The sequence below is a fragment of the Penicillium hispanicum genome (assembly GCF_028827665.1).
Source record: "Penicillium hispanicum strain IBT 35686 chromosome Unknown utg000006l_segment0_segment0, whole genome shotgun sequence".
NCBI lineage: Eukaryota > Fungi > Ascomycota > Eurotiomycetes > Eurotiales > Aspergillaceae > Penicillium > Penicillium hispanicum.
Window position 1 is genome coordinate 774,288 of NW_026623198.1, and position 18,333 is coordinate 792,620.

The 18,333-nt window shown below is 54.0% G+C and overlaps 7 protein-coding genes across 7 annotated transcripts; 4 read left to right on the forward strand and 3 right to left on the reverse strand.

Moving 5' to 3' along the window:
* Positions 1–553: 553 nt before the first annotated feature.
* Positions 554–3,816, forward strand: N7459_006654 (putative translation elongation factor eEF-3; the record flags this gene model as incomplete). Its single annotated transcript, XM_056945822.1, has 2 exons — positions 554–3,671; positions 3,731–3,816. 2 exons carry the CDS (start codon positions 554–556, stop codon positions 3,814–3,816), a joined length of 3,204 nt encoding a protein of 1,067 aa, XP_056797821.1.
* A 457-nt stretch (positions 3,817–4,273) lies between these two features.
* N7459_006655 (Zn(II)2Cys6 transcription factor) lies at positions 4,274–5,898 on the reverse strand (the record flags this gene model as incomplete). Its single annotated transcript, XM_056945823.1, has 4 exons — positions 4,274–4,604; positions 4,661–5,017; positions 5,073–5,744; positions 5,798–5,898. 4 exons carry the CDS (start codon positions 5,896–5,898, stop codon positions 4,274–4,276), a joined length of 1,461 nt encoding a protein of 486 aa, XP_056797822.1.
* Positions 5,899–6,306: 408 nt separating this feature from the next.
* Positions 6,307–7,819, forward strand: N7459_006656 (uncharacterized protein; the record flags this gene model as incomplete). The annotated part of the gene is made up of 5 exons (XM_056945824.1): positions 6,307–6,437; positions 6,491–7,078; positions 7,133–7,231; positions 7,304–7,588; positions 7,654–7,819. 5 exons carry the CDS (start codon positions 6,307–6,309, stop codon positions 7,817–7,819), a joined length of 1,269 nt encoding a protein of 422 aa, XP_056797823.1.
* A 478-nt stretch (positions 7,820–8,297) lies between these two features.
* Positions 8,298–10,293, reverse strand: N7459_006657 (DEAD/DEAH box helicase; the record flags this gene model as incomplete). Its single annotated transcript, XM_056945825.1, has 2 exons — positions 8,298–9,995; positions 10,051–10,293. The coding sequence occupies 2 exons, from the start codon at positions 10,291–10,293 to the stop codon at positions 8,298–8,300; spliced, it is 1,941 nt and encodes a 646-aa protein (XP_056797824.1).
* Positions 10,294–10,523: 230 nt separating this feature from the next.
* Positions 10,524–12,473, forward strand: N7459_006658 (uncharacterized protein; the record flags this gene model as incomplete). Its single annotated transcript, XM_056945826.1, has 1 exon — positions 10,524–12,473. The coding sequence occupies one exon, from the start codon at positions 10,524–10,526 to the stop codon at positions 12,471–12,473; it is 1,950 nt and encodes a 649-aa protein (XP_056797825.1).
* A 333-nt stretch (positions 12,474–12,806) lies between these two features.
* rscE (uncharacterized protein) lies at positions 12,807–14,954 on the reverse strand (the record flags this gene model as incomplete). The annotated part of the gene is made up of 3 exons (XM_056945827.1): positions 12,807–14,186; positions 14,240–14,820; positions 14,876–14,954. The coding sequence occupies 3 exons, from the start codon at positions 14,952–14,954 to the stop codon at positions 12,807–12,809; spliced, it is 2,040 nt and encodes a 679-aa protein (XP_056797826.1).
* A 2,903-nt stretch (positions 14,955–17,857) lies between these two features.
* N7459_006660 (uncharacterized protein) lies at positions 17,858–18,094 on the forward strand (the record flags this gene model as incomplete). The annotated part of the gene is made up of 1 exon (XM_056945828.1): positions 17,858–18,094. The coding sequence occupies one exon, from the start codon at positions 17,858–17,860 to the stop codon at positions 18,092–18,094; it is 237 nt and encodes a 78-aa protein (XP_056797827.1).
* Positions 18,095–18,333: the final 239 nt, after the last annotated feature.

Here is an 18,333-nt window from a genome sequence, read left to right on the forward strand (position 1 = left end):
AGATTTCCATAGATCATGATTTCTGCATAGATCGATAGCTAATCATTCACTACGGCATTCACTAGATGGAGGGGCACCCCTCTCTCTCTCGCTCTCACTGTCAAGGCGACTTTTCCTCCTAGCAACCCAATGACCCAATCAGCATCAATGGAATCGGGAGCATCCTCCGACCACAACCAATCGGGACGCCCAGTGAGTACTACTAAGCCCGATCCGGGACTAGCGCGGAACCGCGCTGGGTAAAAAAAAAAATTTGATTGTTGGGCGGCGAGGGCCACACGATAAATATCTCGCCCCCCCTTCAACCGCCCCTCCTCTTCCCATCCTCCTTCCCTATCTTTTTTGTCGAGGTCTGGTCCTCTCTTTTTTCTGTTTGTTTCTTTTCTGCATAGACAGATTAGACCTCCGCTCCTCTGTTCGAGCGTTGCTGTGTCTTGCCCAGACGCAGCCAGTGGGCCTCCTGCCAACTTCGAGATACCCCCCACTATAGAAAAGTTTCCCGCTCCTAATCGTTTTTTTCTCCTTTCCACCACCCACAAAAATCACCTTCAAAATGCCCGCCGCCGACGTCGCCTCCTCCCCGGCCATCTCCGGCAAGGAGACCGCCCAGTCGATCGCCGTCCTCGAGGATCTGATCAAGAACCTCAACGTCTCCACCAGCGCCGATGAGGTGAACGCCGCCGCCGGCAACCTGGCCACTCTCTTCAGCGGCCCCATCCCCGAGCAGGCTCTCCCCGCCAAGGCCGCCGAGACCTTCAAGAAGCAGCTGGCCAACAAGAAGGATGCCACCGCCCGTGAGCGTGCTCTCGAGGGCATCCGGGCCATTGCCTCCCACTCCACCATCGCTGCCGGTGTGGAGCCCCATCTGGTGTCTCTCCTTGGCCCCGTGCTCGCCGCAGTCGGTGACAAGATGGTCCCCGTCAAGGAGGCTGCCCAGAGCACCGCCGCCGCCATCGTTCAGGCTGTCAACGGCAACGCCGTCAAGGCCATCGTCCCCCCTATCCTCGAATCCCTTCAGAATGCCCAGAAGTGGCCCGAGAAGATGGCTGCTCTGGACTGCATCGGTATCCTCGTCGAGTCCGCCCCCGCCCAGCTGTCCTTCCAGGTTCCCAAGCTCATCCCCGTCGTCTCCGAGGCCATGTGGGACACCAAGTCGGAGATCAAGAAGGCCGCCTACTCCACCATGGAGAAGGTCTGCGGTCTGATCGTCAACAAGGATATCGAGCGCTTCATTCCCGAGCTCATCAAGTGTATCGCCAAGCCCGAGAACGTCCCCGAGACCGTTCACCTGCTCGGTGCCACTACTTTCGTGTCCGACGTGACTGGCCCCACCCTCGCTATCATGGTTCCCCTGCTTGACCGTGGTCTTGTTGAGCGTGAGACCGCCATCAAGCGTAAGTCAGCCGTCATTGTCGACAACATGTGTAAGCTTGTCGAGGACCCCCAGATTGTCGCTCCTTTCCTGCCCAAGATGTTGCCGGGTCTGAACAAGAACTTCGAGACCCTGGCCGACCCCGAGGCTCGTGAGAAGACCCGTCAGGCTCTGGACACCCTCACCCGTGTGGGTGATGTCAAGGATGGCAAGATCCCCGAGATCTCCACCGCTGGTGACATCTCCACCGTCTCCGCCATCCTCAAGGAGATCCTGGAGCCCAAGTTCAAGGCCCAGATTGCCGCCAACGAGGCCATCATCGACTACGTCGCTGCCATCGCCGGTCAGCTCGTCGATGAGAAGGACAGCGATGCCACCACCTGGACCCAGAACGCCCTCCCTTACATCATCGCCATCGTCGGTGACGACGAGGCCAAGCCCATCGCCGAGTCTCTCCGCAAGCGTGCCTCCCCCGAGGCCGCTGCCGCCGATGAGATGCCCTCCGACGAGGAGGAGGGCGAGGATCTGTGCAACTGCACTTTCTCCCTGGCCTACGGTGCCAAGATTCTGCTGAACCAGACTCACCTTCGCCTGAAGCGTGGCCAGCGCTACGGTCTGCTCGGCCCCAACGGTTCCGGCAAGACCACCCTCATGCGCGCCATCAACAACGAGCAGCTCGAGGGTTTCCCCAAGAAGGATGAGGTCAAGACCGTCTACGTCGAGCACGACCTGGATTCTGCCGATACTGAGCAGACTGTCATCGGCTGGACCCTTAAGAAGCTGGTCGAGGTCGGCCTCCAGCCCGTCAAGGAGGAGGTCGAGAGCAAGCTTGTCAACGAGTTCGGCTTCCAGGCCGCGCAGCTTGAGGCCCCCATCACTGCTCTGTCCGGTGGTTGGAAGATGAAGCTGGCTCTGTGCCGTGCCGTCTTCGAGAACCCCGATATCCTGCTGCTCGACGAGCCCACCAACCACTTGGACGTCAAGAACGTTGAGTGGCTCGAGAACTACCTGAAGACCTCCCCTTGCACCTCCATCATGGTCTCCCACGACAGCCGCTTCCTGGACCACGTCATCCAGCACGTTATTCACTACGAGCGCTTCAAGCTGAAGCGTTACCGCGGTACCCTGAGCGACTTCGTCAAGCGTGTTCCCTCCGCTCGCTCCTACTACGAGCTCGGTGCCGGTGACCTGGAGTTCAAGTTCCCCGAGCCTGGTTTCCTTGAGGGTGTCAAGACCAAGTCTAAGGCCATTATCCGTGTCAACAACATGATGTTCCAGTACCCCAACACCCCCAAGCCCCAGATTCGGGACATCACTTTCCAGGTCTCCCTGGGCTCCCGTATCGCCGTCATCGGTCCCAACGGTGCCGGAAAGTCTACGCTCGTTAACGTCCTGACTGGTGAGCTGATCCCCACCTCCGGTGACGTGTACCAGCACGAGAACATCCGTATTGCGTACATCAAGCAGCACGCTTTCGCCCACATTGATAACCACCTCGACGCCACTCCTTCCGAGTACATCCAGTGGCGTTTCCAGACCGGTGAGGACCGTGAGACCATGGACCGTGCCAACAAGATCGTCACCGAGAACGACGAGAAGGCCATGGAGAAGATCTACAAGGTCGAGGGTACCTTCCGTCGTGTCATTGGTATCCACTCCCGTCGCAAGTTCAAGAACACCTACGAGTACGAGATCTCGTGGTCTCTGGGTGAGAACATCGGCATGAAGTCCGAACGCTGGACTCCCATGATGTCCAACGAAAACACCTGGTTGCCCCGCTCCGAGATCATGGAGTCTCACCAGAAGCAGGTCGCCGAAGTTGACCAGAAGGAGGCCCTCGCCTCCGGTCAGTTCCGTCCTCTGGTCCGCAAGGAGATCGAGCAGCACTGCGCCAACTTCGGTCTCGACGCCGAGCTGGTCTCCCACTCCCGCATGCGTGGTCTCTCCGGTGGCCAGCGTGTCAAGGTCGTCCTCGCCGCTTGCTCATGGCAGCGCCCCCACGTCATCGTCCTGGACGAGCCCACTAACTACCTGGACCGTGACTCCCTCGGTGCTCTGTCCAAGGCCATCAAGGCCTTCGAAGGTGGTGTCATTATCATTACTCACTCTCGTGAGTTCACTGAGAACCTCACTGAGGAAGTGTGGGCCGTCAACGACGGTCTCATGAGCCCCAGTGGCCACAACTGGGTCCAGGGCCAGGGCTCCGGTCCCCGTCTCGACAAGAAGGGCGACGATGAGGAGGACAAGTTCGACGCCATGGGTAACAAGATCGTGGTTGAGAAGAAGAAGAAGCTCACTGGTATGTTTTGTCCCAACTTCTCCGTTCTGGAGACTGGCAGATTGGCTAACTTCTTTCAGGCTCTGAGCTCCGCAAGAAGAAGAAGGAGCGTGCCGCTCGCCGCAAGCGTGGTGAGGAGGTCTTCTCCGACGAGGACGAAGCCTAAGTCGGAAGACCCCGAAAGTTATGGAGTTTATGACATTTTTATGAATTTCATAGTCGTTGCTGAGTACAAAATACATTTTCAGGCTGTTCAGACCAAACATACTTCCTTCTGATGCGTAGATCAGATGTATCGCACAATGCCGTAGCATGTAATAGTGTAGAGATGGTTGCTCAGTGTGCAATTCCAAGGTTGAACTCTTGGATGTATATCTGGGCTTCGTCGTTTTCGTGTCGGCATGCCGAGTCCTGACCTTACCGTGTGCACGGCTGGCTTGCCGGTTTTTACAATGCCCTGCATGATATCAGAGGCCGTGCCTATCCTACTATCTTGGGACATATTGTCGCTCGCATCTAGAATGCCTATCACATCAATGTGATGCGGATCTGGAAAGATAGAGTCCAGTTGCAGGGGTATATCATGTATACAGTACAGGCTTCGACGCCCAGCGCATTCATAGCTATTGCCTGCCAAGCGTATTCCAGCGATGATGAAACTTCTGCAGAGATGACCGCAGTTGTTTCTCCGCAGCACTCCAGCCGCGTCTCTTGACTTGCGCGTTCTCGATATGTCTGAGCGAGGCCAGGATGATGTATGCACAGCTAGGAGGCAAGATATCCACCAGGGACAGCGGGATTGTATCTTGAGAAGCCGTCACGTCTTTCGTCATTGTGACGAGCGTGTCCAGCGCTGCGAGCGAGCTTTCTCGCCATTGCTCGCGGGATTTGTGCTTGCAGTAGCCCATATGTGGGACTTGCGCGAGGATATGCCAGTGCAGAATAAAGAGAGCTCTGCAAAGACCGGCCGTCAGTGGTAAGCGCCAGTTCGCCAGGGAGTAGAGACAGACCTTTCGATGATGGCGTTTGCTGCGCAGAATGAGCCCCATCGCCCGCGGGCTTCTTCCATGATGACGGCTAGGAAGCTGCGGAGGGTATGGTCAAGTCCATCGAGTTGTATCAATCGTAAATCGAGATCGGGAATCTCGAGGATCTTGAAGACTTGGTCGAGCAGCCACGCAGCTTGCGCTACACTTGCAAATCCGCCGTTGTCGTACTGGGTCGAGGTGTCCGTAGAGTCGTGAGGGATGTGGGATTTGGGAACGCTGTGGTCTGCGCCACCCGGTTCGGTGGGTAATGGAGCCTCCCTGCTTGGGACTTTGGTCGTGAATGGTTGCTGGAAGTCGTCCAGTTCACAGAAGAATGTTCTTGTCTCAATGTCAGGTTCCACTTCTCGGGGTCATGGTACTTTTACGGGCTGACCTTTCGCAGATTATGATACCCCACCATGTATTGGCTTCCTCTTCAGTTTGTGGGTAGAGTTCTGTGCCGGGGACGGGACTGGCGAGATGAATACGCGCCGCGTATCCCATCCTTGCACATGTCCCGATGGTGGCGAGGGCATCGTGTACCCTCCTACTGGCATATTCATATGTAGCGATCATGGTGCCTGCTTGAATGAGACGCAATGACCGGGGATGTGACGCCTGCACCTGGGCGAAGAGTGTCTTTGTGGTCATATAGAGGGTTTCTGGATCGAGCGCAGCTTCAGGCTGCGGATCTATCTCTGGGTGATAGGTGATCAAGCACATGCTCAGCAGCAGCATGGAGAAGCTCGCCGGTGGTGGTGCACCGATATCCACGACGCGTTCGTGGAAACGTGGCCGCGAGATAATGGGCATAAAGTAATGGATGCCGCGAAAGTATCGAACAGTCATATCATCTACAGACTGGCCGGTGGTGCGGATTATTCTGAGGATCTGGAGATATAGTGCTGAGTCGACATTCTTCGGCTCAGACATCAACACCTCCGACAGGGTGTGCGAGAGCAGCAGCGACGACCGGATGATGGGACTACTCGCCGCGACGAGGACCTGCGGTTGAAATGTCAAGTACTTCAGGTCAGACGGCCCATACTGGCATGCCAGCTTCTTCCTATCGTCATCTTAGCAGCCGCGAGCCGGACGTGTCTGCACGGCCAGACTCACTGGGTACAGTAGCCGCAGCTCGGCCGTGCTTTGTCGCATTTCTTCTTGCGCAGTTTGCAGTTCCCGCATACATACCCGGGTGGGCTGTCGGCCGACGCCATGATGAGATCGTCGGCTCCTCACTGGATCGTAATCATATTCAGGAGAAGGATGCACGGATAAACGCTGTCGATGAATCGAAAGCACAATCCGACGGTTGCCGGAAGGAGAATGGCGGCGCCGACAAGTGGATCGAGTGGCCGCCGATGGAGCTCAACAGCGAACGATCATTGGTGAAGATGAGAGACCAGGCGCGAGGCTTGGCTCTTGCGATGGCAACGATCGTTCGTAGTTTCCAAAGGATTCCTAATTAACAGTAACCACCCGGAGATCTTCGTAGCAGGGAAACCGGCGAAAAGGAATATAAAGCAGGCGCTATTTCACTCACAGATGCCGAGAGAGAACCGCATCTGCATTGTCAGGACTAACCTGAAGCAATTCAAGTTCATTATAAGCTCATCAGTCCGAATATGTCGATAGTCGAAGACAAAGGCACTACGGTTGAGCAGTCCAGAATACCACCAGAGGAAGGTGTGCAAGGATGGATCTGCGTGGCCGGCGCCTTTCTCGCCCTGTTCTGTACCTTTGGCTTCTTAAACGCGTGAGTCCGAACGAACCCTCGAGCTATCCGGCCGATCTAACCGATTCGAACAGAATCGGCGTGTTCCAAACCATCTACGAAGAGACCAGCCTCAGAGATTACTCATCGTCCGAGATCTCATGGATTTTCGCCATGCAACTATGCCTGATGTGGGCTCTGGGCCCAATCTATGGACGCGTGCTCGACACCTACGGACCATCTCCAGTGCTTGTCCCATGCAGCGTGCTTTGCACCTTCGCACTCTGCATGACCAGTCTGGCAGACAAGTACTACCAGATCTTCCTGGCGCAGGGACTCGGGTTTGGGATCGGTGCCGGCGGAGTCTTCACGGCCGCCATGGTCTGCGTCGGACAATGGTTCATTCAGAGACGAGGACTGGCTCTTGGGCTTGCGGCCTGTGGATCGAGTTTGGGAGGAGTCATCTTCCCGATCTTCTTGAATCGAGTCGCTGAGCAGGTGGGCTTCTATGGCGCCGTGCGCTACACGGCGCTGTTTGTCGGTCTTCTCTTGGCCGCGTCATGCTTCCTGGTCCGATCCAGACTGCCTCGAAAGCAGTGGGACCGCAAGGCCCCATGGTTTGATGTGAACTTATTCAAGGAGAAGCAGTTTGCCTTCTATACCCTGGGCTCGTTTCTGGTGATGTTCGAGCCCTGCAAGAGCCAATGAACCAGTACCACTGCTGACGCTGGAGATAGGTGGGGACTATGGGGTCCGTTCGATTTCATCTCAAGCATGGCACAGAACACGGCGGGCGTTTCTCCCACGCTCTCGCTGTACCTGATTTCCATTATCAAGTGCGCGGGGAAGCCCTGCCCCTGTTCCCTATCAGGAGAAGCACCCGCTAACGAAACGACCGAATGAATTAGTGCAACTTCTGTGCCCGGCCGAATCATCCCACCCTACCTCGCCGATCATATCGGACACTTCAATGTGCTCACCACATGTGCCATGGTCACCGGGGGCTCAATGCTCTGTCTGTGGTTGCCGTTCAACTATCATCCCTCCCACGCCGGGATCATCGTGTTCGCGTTGGTGTATGGGTTCGTCAGCGGCGCCGTGGTGTCGCTCCTCATGCCGTGTGTTGCAAAATCTGGCAGTCTCGAGACCCTAGGCCAGCGGTTTGGGACCTTTCAGCTGGTGATCTCGGCCAGGTCTGTAACACATCGCGTCTTCCCCGTTCTGCTGGCTGCGACATGCTTGCTGAGTTGTTCTCTAGTTGCCTAACCGGCCTTCCCATCATGGGTGGCATCCTGTCTCGGCAGGGCGGAAACGACTATTCTGGCATGCAAATATTTGCTGCCGTATCTTCTCTGCTGGGCGCGTCTTTTCTGGCGTTATCGACTTATCAAATTTCTCGGATTCGAGGTACATGGAGAGTGTGACGGGAGAGAGAGAAGAACGACGAAGAGGAAGGAGAGGAAGGAGGGGAATGGAGAGCATTCCGACTTCTCGGGTCGGTTTAGGGCTAACTTGGCCATTCCGCGCTGCGACAGAGCGCTCGTTTGGGCTCTGAGCTTTATATAATACATTTGAGGTTAGCAACAGGAGGATTCAGGCAGTCCATTTTGGTGGTTTGGGTCAGCAGCTGCTAATATTGACTACTTTTGGTCTCCTTCGGTACTGTTAATCTCAGACAAGTAATTGTTATGGCTTGTCGGGTTGTTCCATAGTCCCAGATTATAGCTCTGTATTTCTCATGACCACAATCAACCCCGGCCGAAGTAACAGTAAAGGCCCCTGTAATGAATCAGGTAAATGTTTCAAAAGTCTTTTGTATACCTCACGCATACAATTGTGGTATCTCTACAGTACTGTACAAGTCGGCGAAGGCCGCCGGGCCGCACTCGAATAGAACGATGGCTAGCCTTCCAGAGGCCCGACCTTGACATCAGTTCTTCTTCGAAGCTCATTCACTTCATCCTCCTTGCGTTGATTCTGCCGCTGTTTTGCTTCTACTTTCTTGAACCATTTCTTGCCTCCAAACTTCAGCTTGGTGATGATATCAGCCGCCTGGCCGCGCGTCATATCCCCAGATCGTAGTTTCCCCTTACGGATACGAGCTTTGTTGAGCATTGCGATCTGCGCTGACGTTGCTGGGTTCCGCCGCCAGGGCTGCCAGGACGCGATATACCGCTCTTCAAACTTGCTGCTTGCGTAGGTATCCGCTGCACGCACAGCGGTCTCCAAGTCCGGGCCCGATGCAACCAGTCGCGGGCGTGTGTATGTGACTGCCTCAGTTGTAGGACTGTTGAACTTTATGACGTGGCGCACGGAAAACATGCCGTCTTCTTTCTCGATGGTCAGCCACCCGGATACCTCTGACAAGAGATATCTCTCGCCGTCGCCGACTCGGACCCAGGCGTTCGGACTGAGTGAGCGAATGTGTCTCTCGGACCGCACGTCATCCAGGAGATCGTAGATACTATCGTACTTGGTAAATTGCAAGTCAACATCACCATCGGACGCGGCTTGTTCATCTTCCGGAGATGGCTGTGGCTGGCTATCTTCTTGGGTGCCTTCTCGTATTTCTTGCGCGCTGGACTTGTTCAAGACTTCATCTGGGTGAAGGCCAAATAGTGTCGGGGTTGACAGGACCCCGGTGGCGAGCGAGGCCACCATGTCAATGACATGACAGTCTTCTTTCCCAGGGAACAGGCGGAGGCCGCGGCCAATCATCTGAATAAGCAGGTTCCTGGATCTGGTCGGTCGGGCCAGAAGCACACAGTCGATATTTGGAATATCAGTCCCCTCCGTGAAGAGGCCGCAGTTGAGAAGCACCGGAAACTCCTGTTTTCTGAAAGCTTCCAGCTGTTCTGTGCGCACAGTCTTGTGTGTTTTGGCGGTTATGTAACGAGCATCGATGCCGTGCTCGCGAAAAGTTGCTGTAAGCTGCCGGGCATGTTCGACATCTACACAAAATACCAGTGTAGATTTTCGGTCCTGCGCATTAGCCATCCATGCGCTAACTGTAATTTTATTTGTCTTGGCAGTGTTGACAGCCTGTGAAAGCGACGCTAACGCGAAGTCTCCAAAATTGTCCTTCTTCACTTCGGAGAGATTCGCCTCGGACTTGACAGTGGTAAAGACGGCATTTGCCAACCATTTCTCACCGATCATATCAACGTAGTCCTTGTGGTAGACAATGTGGTCGATTGCTGCGCCCAATTTGAGTCCGTCGAATCGAGAAAAGGTCGCGGAGACACCCACAAGTACCGGTGCATTAGAGGATGGTTCATTCAGATCGAAATGTGCCAAGGCTTCGCGGTACGATTTGGCAACAATGTGATGCGCTTCGTCAACGAGAACAAGCTTGAATGTGCTGGGATCGAATTTGCAAATGCGCCCACGAGAGAGGGTTTGCACCGACGCGATGATAATATCTCCATATCCTGTGGCGACATTGTTGCCCATCTCTATCTCCACAATTTTACCCGGGTATGCAAGACGGCAGTGTCTTGCTGCCTGTTCGACAAGTTCGCGTCTGTGAACAATAATCATGGTCTTCGTGGCCTTCGCATTGCGTGGTGGGACTCGGTCGATGAGCTCCGTGAAGATAACCTGTAGACGTCGCGTGGTCAGTACCATGCTCTATTGAGGAACCGCCTGAACAAACCGTCTTTCCAGCTCCAGTCGCCAACGATATCCCAAGGCGCCGATGTCCCCCATTCAAGTATTCGAGCACCGACTGAATACATTCCTCCTGGTAGTCGCGCAGCACGATGCTGGAGCTTGGCAACGAAAGCCCCGTCGAGTTGAACCGCACATTAGGCCAGCAACGCGGCAACAAAGACCGCCTGGGAGGTCTCTTCCACGGCTGCGAAATCGATAGCAGCGCTAGTCTGCGTATGACATCCATGTGCGTCGTGAACGTCGAAAGTTAAGCAACGAAGCCCCGGCGGGACCTGTAGGGTTGACAAACAATGCAAACATTCCAATCGCTGATAAGATCACTCGCGCGCAGTAGGAATAGATAGCTCAACTTTTTTTTTCTCCCCGAACCTGGACAACTTCTGAACGCGCAGGCGCGGCTGTGATGTTTCGTCTCCGGTCAACTCGCCTGCGCTGCGAGTCTGCAAGCCCCCCACGATGAGCAGCTCCTCCCTCTACGTGCCCGACGATGATTCCGACTCGGAATTCGACCATGAGCCGGGTCCCGCACGCGGGCGCCGGTCCGTTTCGCGCATCGAGGCGATTTCGATTGGATCGTCGCCGATGGATGGCGCTATGGATGCGATATCCGGCGCTGAGGGAATGGTCAACTGGCCATTCAACGTCGCGCAGAACCGATTCGAGAAAATGTATGAGCGCGCCCAGAATCTGAGTTCGACGTCTCTAGAAGCCTATACCAATTTGTTGGCGGCAGCAGAGAAAGACACCACATCCAAGCCCGTAGACGAGGACGAGGAACCCTACAATGTGACACAAAATGGCGCTGTGGTCTGGACTTCCACGGAGAAGGAAATGCTGTTCCATGTCCTTGACAAGAAAGGTCTGAATGGCATCAAGGAAATTGCTGCTGCGATTGGGACCAAGTCTGAGCTGGAAGTGATGGATTACATAAAGCTCCTCCGGCGCGGTTTGGAAGGCCAGCATATCCTTGAACGACACATGAAGACGATTGTCATGGGCGATATTCCTGCCGCTGCTGAGATCAGTGAAAATTGCTGTGAGGAGCTGGATCAGTACGCGGATGTCTTGACGGTGCAGGAAGAACTTCACACAGCAGCTGCAGATCGGTTAAAATACGGTAACAACTCGATTATATCCGATGTCCAAGCCCATGCTCTCCGCGATGCCGATATCAATCATCCGCTTCGAGGCAGCATACACCTCGCCGCCAGTGTATTGAATTTGCCAACGTGGATCGAGCTCTCTCGGCGTTTCTTCATGAACTTCGGCGGATCACGAGAAGAAGACAACTGGACGAATATTATCCAATCGAAAGAAGAATCACCCTCCCTTACTGGGGATGCGCTCATGGACTTCTACGTCTTGACTATGAGCATCACGCGCCGGCTGGTACATTCAGCGCTCTTTTTTGCAATGTCACGAATACGCAGCACATCAGTTGCTGGTCGTGATCCTAGGGGTCGGGTCCGGAAGAGAGATGTGCGGGCCGCTATTGACGTGCTCAACATGAAGCCCGGACGACCTAATTTCTTGATTGACTTTGCGCGGCGCAATGGCCTTGTCATTGCAGATATCACCAACCGGAGAGGCTGGGTGCCCAAGGTTCTGAGCTACGACGAAGCAGAAGAGATTCTCGACCAGGATGATGACTACTTTGACCATGCCCGAGATGGCTATTCCAGTGGGATTGAAGACGTTGATGATGACTCTGACGACAAAGACTACGGGGAAGAAGATAATGGCCCTTTATATCCAACACCATCCCAACAAGCTCCACAATCTCCGACGCTCGCATCTCCTCCGGAACCTTCAAATCCGCCCTCACAACACTCAGAAGGGTATGATCTACCCTTCGACGCCGAAGAAGAGCACGCAGATACCCTGGACAGAGAACTCAGTCGCCGCGAGGAATTAAGGCTGTGGAGTCTCCTCGAAAAGCCGGGCCCACCCAGCCTCCAGGTGCCTATCATTACCGAAGAAGAAGAGAAAGACACGACACGCAAGCCTCTTGGTGAGCGCAGGACCAGAGAAGAGATGGTCGACTGGCGGGACCGCACTCTGTATCGTAGCGAATGGGAGGAATACGGGTCTGGCCTCGAGCCGCTGGTCGACGAGCTGGCTGAAAACCGGCGGAAAAGACGCCGGATTGAGGAGGATCCTCTTTCTCTGTCTGCTTCGGCCATGTTCCGGGACAATGACGAAGCCAACGAGATTGATCTCGATGACGATGGAGCGGGTACTGAAGCTCCAGTTCAACGTTCAGCTTCCGTTGTCAATAGTGATGATTCACTCGATGATGCTACAGAAGGCCCGGGTGATGAGAATGACCATCCACGACAAATGGACGTGGATGAGGAACCCATGCCTCATGCGAGATCTATAAATCGACTCCAACAAACGCAATGAGCATACAAATCCCAATGTGAAGATACCTACTATTTAATAAGATATACTTGCAAGCACAAGAAACATTTCCATCACGGACATATGATTAGAAAAAAAAAAGTAAACACATTCAAGAAAAATAGACCCCATCCATCCCCTTCGAAACCAAAGCACCAATCGGGTCTTTGCAAAGGGCGAATCGACTCAAACTCCAACAGGTAATAGAAACTGCGCCTTTTCCTAACCAAAGAATAAATTCAAATGTTCATAATAGCGCCGTACCACGGCAGTGCCCTCTGCCCCCTCTTCGCAGATCCACCACAACAATAGGATATCGTACATGCATGGAGGAAGTTACAGGTCGAGCGTTTTGAAGTCGGCACCACCCGCTGCGCTCAGAGGCTGAACACCGGCCCGCGCATCACCGCCAACGGGCTGGAAGCTGTAGTGGTTGCCAATGCCGGTCGTGGCTGCATTCATGAGCATCGTGTTGGTGTGCTCACTAGGTCCTTGCAAGCTAACAGTCTGCAGGGCATCTTGAGCTTCCTTGACACGCTTCTTAAATGCCATACGGTCCAAAAAGAGCTGCTGGCGCGCTTGCTCCAGCTCACGGCGCTCGGCCTCGATGATTTCCTCCATCTCGTTGAATTGCTGCAGCTTGATCTCGAACTTCTGCAAAGTGATGTTCACCGCAGCACCAACCAAGCGGGTCATCTCACGCTCTTCGTGCGAGGCAAGAGCACCAGCTCGTGCAGCAGAAGCCGCCAAGGCAACGGTGGAAACAGACTCCTTGGGCTTTTCAGTTTGTTGCTCGGTCTCACGGACAGTGTCCACGTCCATAGAGTCCTCTGTCTTGACAGTCTCCTTGCCCTTTCCATCACCCTTCTCCAGCTGGCTCCGCAGTTCTTTGCGAATCTCCTCAACGGATCGACCGGCGGCAGCAGCAGCCACTGCGGGCTCGGCCATTTGGGCCAAAAACGCAACCACCGACAGGACAGGGTTTTCAGACTGGCTGATCGGGTCACGGCCGGACCCCTCACGCAACTCGGGGAAGTCTTCGACGTAGTTTTCCTCAACATCCAACTGCAGGAACTTCATGACGCACTCTTCGCGGGTGCGAGTGCCCACGTGGTTGGCAATCTGTTCCCAGTTGTCGTCAAAGTTCTCCAGACCCTCCAGCAGTAAAAGAAGCTCTGCGTCAGACCATGGAGCATCCTTATCCGGGACATGGGTGTGGCTCTTGTCTTCAAGCTTGACAAAGTCTGAAGCGTTGTGACTGGAAGGCATGCGGCCTTGGAGGAAGCAATTGGGGCACAAATCGTATTTTGTGTCGGGGGTATTCGCATTAGCTGATGTTGGAGTGGTCTTGGCATAGTGGAAGCGAAGTCGTGTGCAGTCGATACCGCAGGAGAAGCAGTGGCACTTCTTCTTGGGTTCTCGAGCCTCGATTCCATTCGTTGCATCGCCGTTGGTTTGCTTCTCTTTGTCCTCGGCCGGTGTGACATCCTTGCCCTTCTCATCGTAGACGTTGCGGCGGAGTTCAAGATTGAGATCACTCTTAAGCGCGGGGGTAGCAGAGGCGGCACGGTCAGTGGCTGGCAGGGACTTTCCAGCAGAAACGGCCGGATTCGGACCAGGCTGGAAGGGCTGCAGTCCACGTGGAGTATCGGCAACGACTCGGAAGTGACCGGTGAATGGCGGGCCAATGTTGGAGGGTCGGGTTTGAGGATCAACCTGTCCCAATTAGCTGATGTCTCAAACATTGCAAAGGAGATTGGCTTGCTCACCTGATAGTTGATCAAGCCCCACTGCTCGAGGAAAGAGTGAATACGCATGATGGCACAAACGTCACCCGCCAGGTTGCGACGACAAGCGGTAACAGTTAAATATTCGATGGGATTCAATCGGTAGGTGTTGATCATGAAATCTCGGTAGTCCTTGTACGTGGCAGCGGTCTTGCTGCGGTTCCGGCCATTGAAGAACTCTGCAAGAGCCTTCTTCTCAATTGCATTGACGGTGTTCATGTCAAACCAAGTGGCGTAGCTGGGGAGAATGATGGCATGGGTTTGCGTGACGAGGTGGTCGCGGGCGGAAGCCTCCAAAGAAGACTTGGTCGGCGCAGGCTGATCTTCACCCACGGCATCCTCCAGGCCTTCGGTACCGTCTGCTGGGGGCTGCGACTCACCTGCCGCATCCTCCAGACCCTCGGTATCGCGCTTGGCATCGGTCTCGGTGCCACCCATCTCCTCGTCCTCCGGTTCGGCATCACCATTCTGGGGCTTAGGGGAGACGGGCGCGTCGAGAGGATTGTCAGATTCACCGACATTTTCAACTTTCTTTTCGGGCGATTCTTGACGCGAGGGCGCCTCTGTCCATCTGATGAGCAATCGAAGTAGCTTCAGGGCGAATCAGCACAGGCATACCTGAGTGGGCGTCCGCGGCGCCATCTACGGGCTGAGCATTCTCATGCGCCGTAGCCGAGTTGACGGAGGTGTCATCCATAATGGATCAACCAAGGATAGCAGCTGTCGCGGGCGACAGAAGATCAACTCCTTGCCAGTGGTTCGCTGTGAGTCTTGCACAGCGCAAGCGTGTTATGCGTATACAGGAGCAAGAAGCCGACAAAGACAGTTATCTCGAACACAAGAGAGCCCAATCCAATGAGGTGGAAGGTCAAGGGGGGATGATTGGACCGGGTGCTGCGATCACTGGGGGGAGGTGGATGTCGCGACACGGAAAACTCGCGGTCGCTGCCAAGACCTGAGTCGCCGCTAGCCTCTTGGGGCTAGCGTGGTGCTCCCTCCCACTTGGGTGAGCGTCTGGACATAATTCCCAGCATTGACGGCTGTAGACTGGGTGTTGATGCTTGCTTTTAACTTGAGCTATACTGGCTTGTTGGGTTGAAATGGTCAGCCCACATAACCTCATTATCCGCGTTCTACAGTCTGATCTACAAAAACCCTACATGTACACACACCCCCTTTTTGGGATCATATTTTGTTCTGCAAAAGGTGAATATTATTATTATTTCTCGAATAATTCTTGCTTTCCTAAGAGAAAATTTTCTAGGCGAAATAAGATGGCAATAGAAAAAAATCAAAGTGGAAAAATATTTGCATCAGCGGGGAGTCGAACCCCGAGCTCATCCTGAACACAGAAGTGGAAGGGAAGAATGTTACCGCTACACCACTGATGCGATGTTATATGAAAAGGTTGAGTTTCAATAAACTACACTTCCTCAAACACTGTTAGAGATAGGCAAATAGCATAATACCTAGGTATTGTTTTCAAGATAATCTTGATCATATGTGGGTAACATTAGCAATATTTGGTTACATCTCAACTACAGCCTGAGCTGGAGCCTTCTAGTACGCCAGCACTGTGAGCCCCGTCCCACTATTAACCATGCTGGGAGAAGCTCCTATGCGATGTCAAGATGCGACGCCGAGCTATCGTCACCGTGACATGGGAGTCAACGTCCCGCGCAGAAAGTGCGCAATGGATGACTGGTTTGTAAGTCAAGGCCGACCACCTGAACAGCTGAAGGCAGTCCGCCCTGGGTAGTCTATGGGCGTGGAAGGCTACACAATTCCAAGACTGTCAAGGAAGATCTCCGCATGGTAGTAAGCGATGGTTGCATAAGGCCGAGGCCACCTGAGTCAACGTCATTTGCGGTCGAAATTGCATAGTTACAATTACTACACCACGCAGTTGGAAACATCAAGGCCGATCAGGGTTTCGGAACAATGGCTTTGCGGGCGGATCGATCGCATATATATATACCTAGGATAGGTCCTCATTTCCAACGGATGTTTGGCGGCGAAGCCATTGCGACCACAATCGAGAAATCGCTCACAGCCAGTTAATGGGAGGCGAGATCCATGTATATCTACCCAGCCTGGCAGGGCGAGTGTTGGAGTGCGGTCGGGAATAAGCTGGCGAAGTAATGAACCAAGTTGCTGAAACTCCGCTGCTTCTTAGTCCGAGCGATCCATGACACTCATCGCCTGGGAAGTACTTCAAACCGGGATTTCTCATTCTGGCTGCGATCGCATGGGATTATTCGCTGCCTGGATCAGGCAGCATCGACATAATCTTCTTCTAGGGCTATCGGACTTCCTCTCGGAGTCAGCGTTGGGGAACTTGCTTCTCGGAGTAACCATCGGAGTAGCTGAAGGCAACAACCACATGATCCCATCACGCCACTTGTTGACAGGCTATATTTCAGAGTCTGTGACGTCGAGTATTGAAGCGTCCTTCCCCGAAAAGGTCGTGAATTAGGTGTCTGCATTCTAGTCAAAGGCTGTTGGTCTCCTGCGAGACCGGACCCCGCGCGTTGAGTCACCTTGAGTCATCCGCAAGCCACTTCGTAATGCATCCATCGCCCAGCCCAACGTCTGAGTTCATAAGAGTCGGAAATCACGTTGACAATGCCTGGCAAGAAATGAGAAATAACGGAAGTCTCTTCTCAATCCTTGAGAGCAACCGAATCCCCCCTCCCAAAGAGCTCATGACCGCTGGTAGCTGCGACTACTCGGAATAGGCAGTCGTTGAATTTTTTTGCGTGACAGGTGGAGCAAGCCAGGGTCTTCGTCGATCTCTATGATGCAGCCTAAGTTGGGAGGCATCCACCATTAATCCACCAGGAAACCGTCAACGAGGTCCGGCCTAAGGCACGAGTCAAAGGGGTGAAAACGCAGGGCGCCAGCACAGGCATCATCCACGCCCTTTCACGGTCGGCGAATTCGAATATTCTACTGGAGGCTTTTAGCATTGGGGCGGTCCAGACCGCACATCAGACGTCAAGAACAGTTAGTCGATACCCGGATTGGGAGCCCGCACGTCGGAGTCGCCAAGTAGGCTTAGAGGCTTAGCCGGTCTTGGTCTTTTAGGTATCCTTAGTTAATAATTATCAGATTCTCTGGCGTGTCAATGGACGCCCTTCGGGCCCTAGTCTCGTGGATAGATAATTGGTCATTCTCCACTGCCCGCGTTGACGCATCTCGAACTCCGATGTCAAGTCCGACACGGTCTTGGGGTCCACTGGGGCTGTTTCTGGCGTCTTTTTCAGGCGCCCAGGAGTTTATTCTAGCAACGAGTCATCTTGATGGCTTGCGAGGTGGGTCGCAGCAATTCGGGTTTTTCCTTTGCTCAGAGTCACGGAGTTGGGAGGAGCTAGAATGTATTCCTTCGGGCCATCTATATAAAGCCCTGAGACCCCCATGGGAAAGCAAGTCTTTCTCTCTTCATTCATCAATACGACCTAGAACTATACGTTCAAGAAACCCTCGCGTTCCATCTCTCAATAGCAATCGGATTTCACACTTTCTTACCATCTCAATCCGACAACACCACCTCCTTCACCTACACTCAGCCAACCATCACCATCCAACACTCCGCCCAAAATGTCCAGCTTCACCTCCAAAAACTCCACTGCGACCATGTCCAACGACGACGCCGCTTCCACATATTCCACCGTCTCCACCGCAACAACCCTCAAGGGTACCGAGATCCCCAAGAAGAAGTGGTTCTCCCGGGACCCCAAGTCCTCCGAGCCCAAAGAAACCCGCAAGTCAGACGAGGACCGTGCCAAGCGAGCGCTGCACCACGAGGCTATCGCAAGCTACCTCAGCATGCGGTGAACGCGCAATATACATACTGCGATGTGAGCCATCGCCTCTCCTTCTAGAACATTGACTCCGACGATGTTCCACACGAAGCCTGGCGATGGTTCTTGGATATACTCCCCATACGGGCTTCTGCGGCTATTTTCCTACTGCTGGTGACGCTCATGCTACCCGCTTGGATATGAAGTTGCCCTTTGCGACGATGAAATGACTTTGAATCCCATTTACAATTCTGTTGGTTGTTTTATGATGGA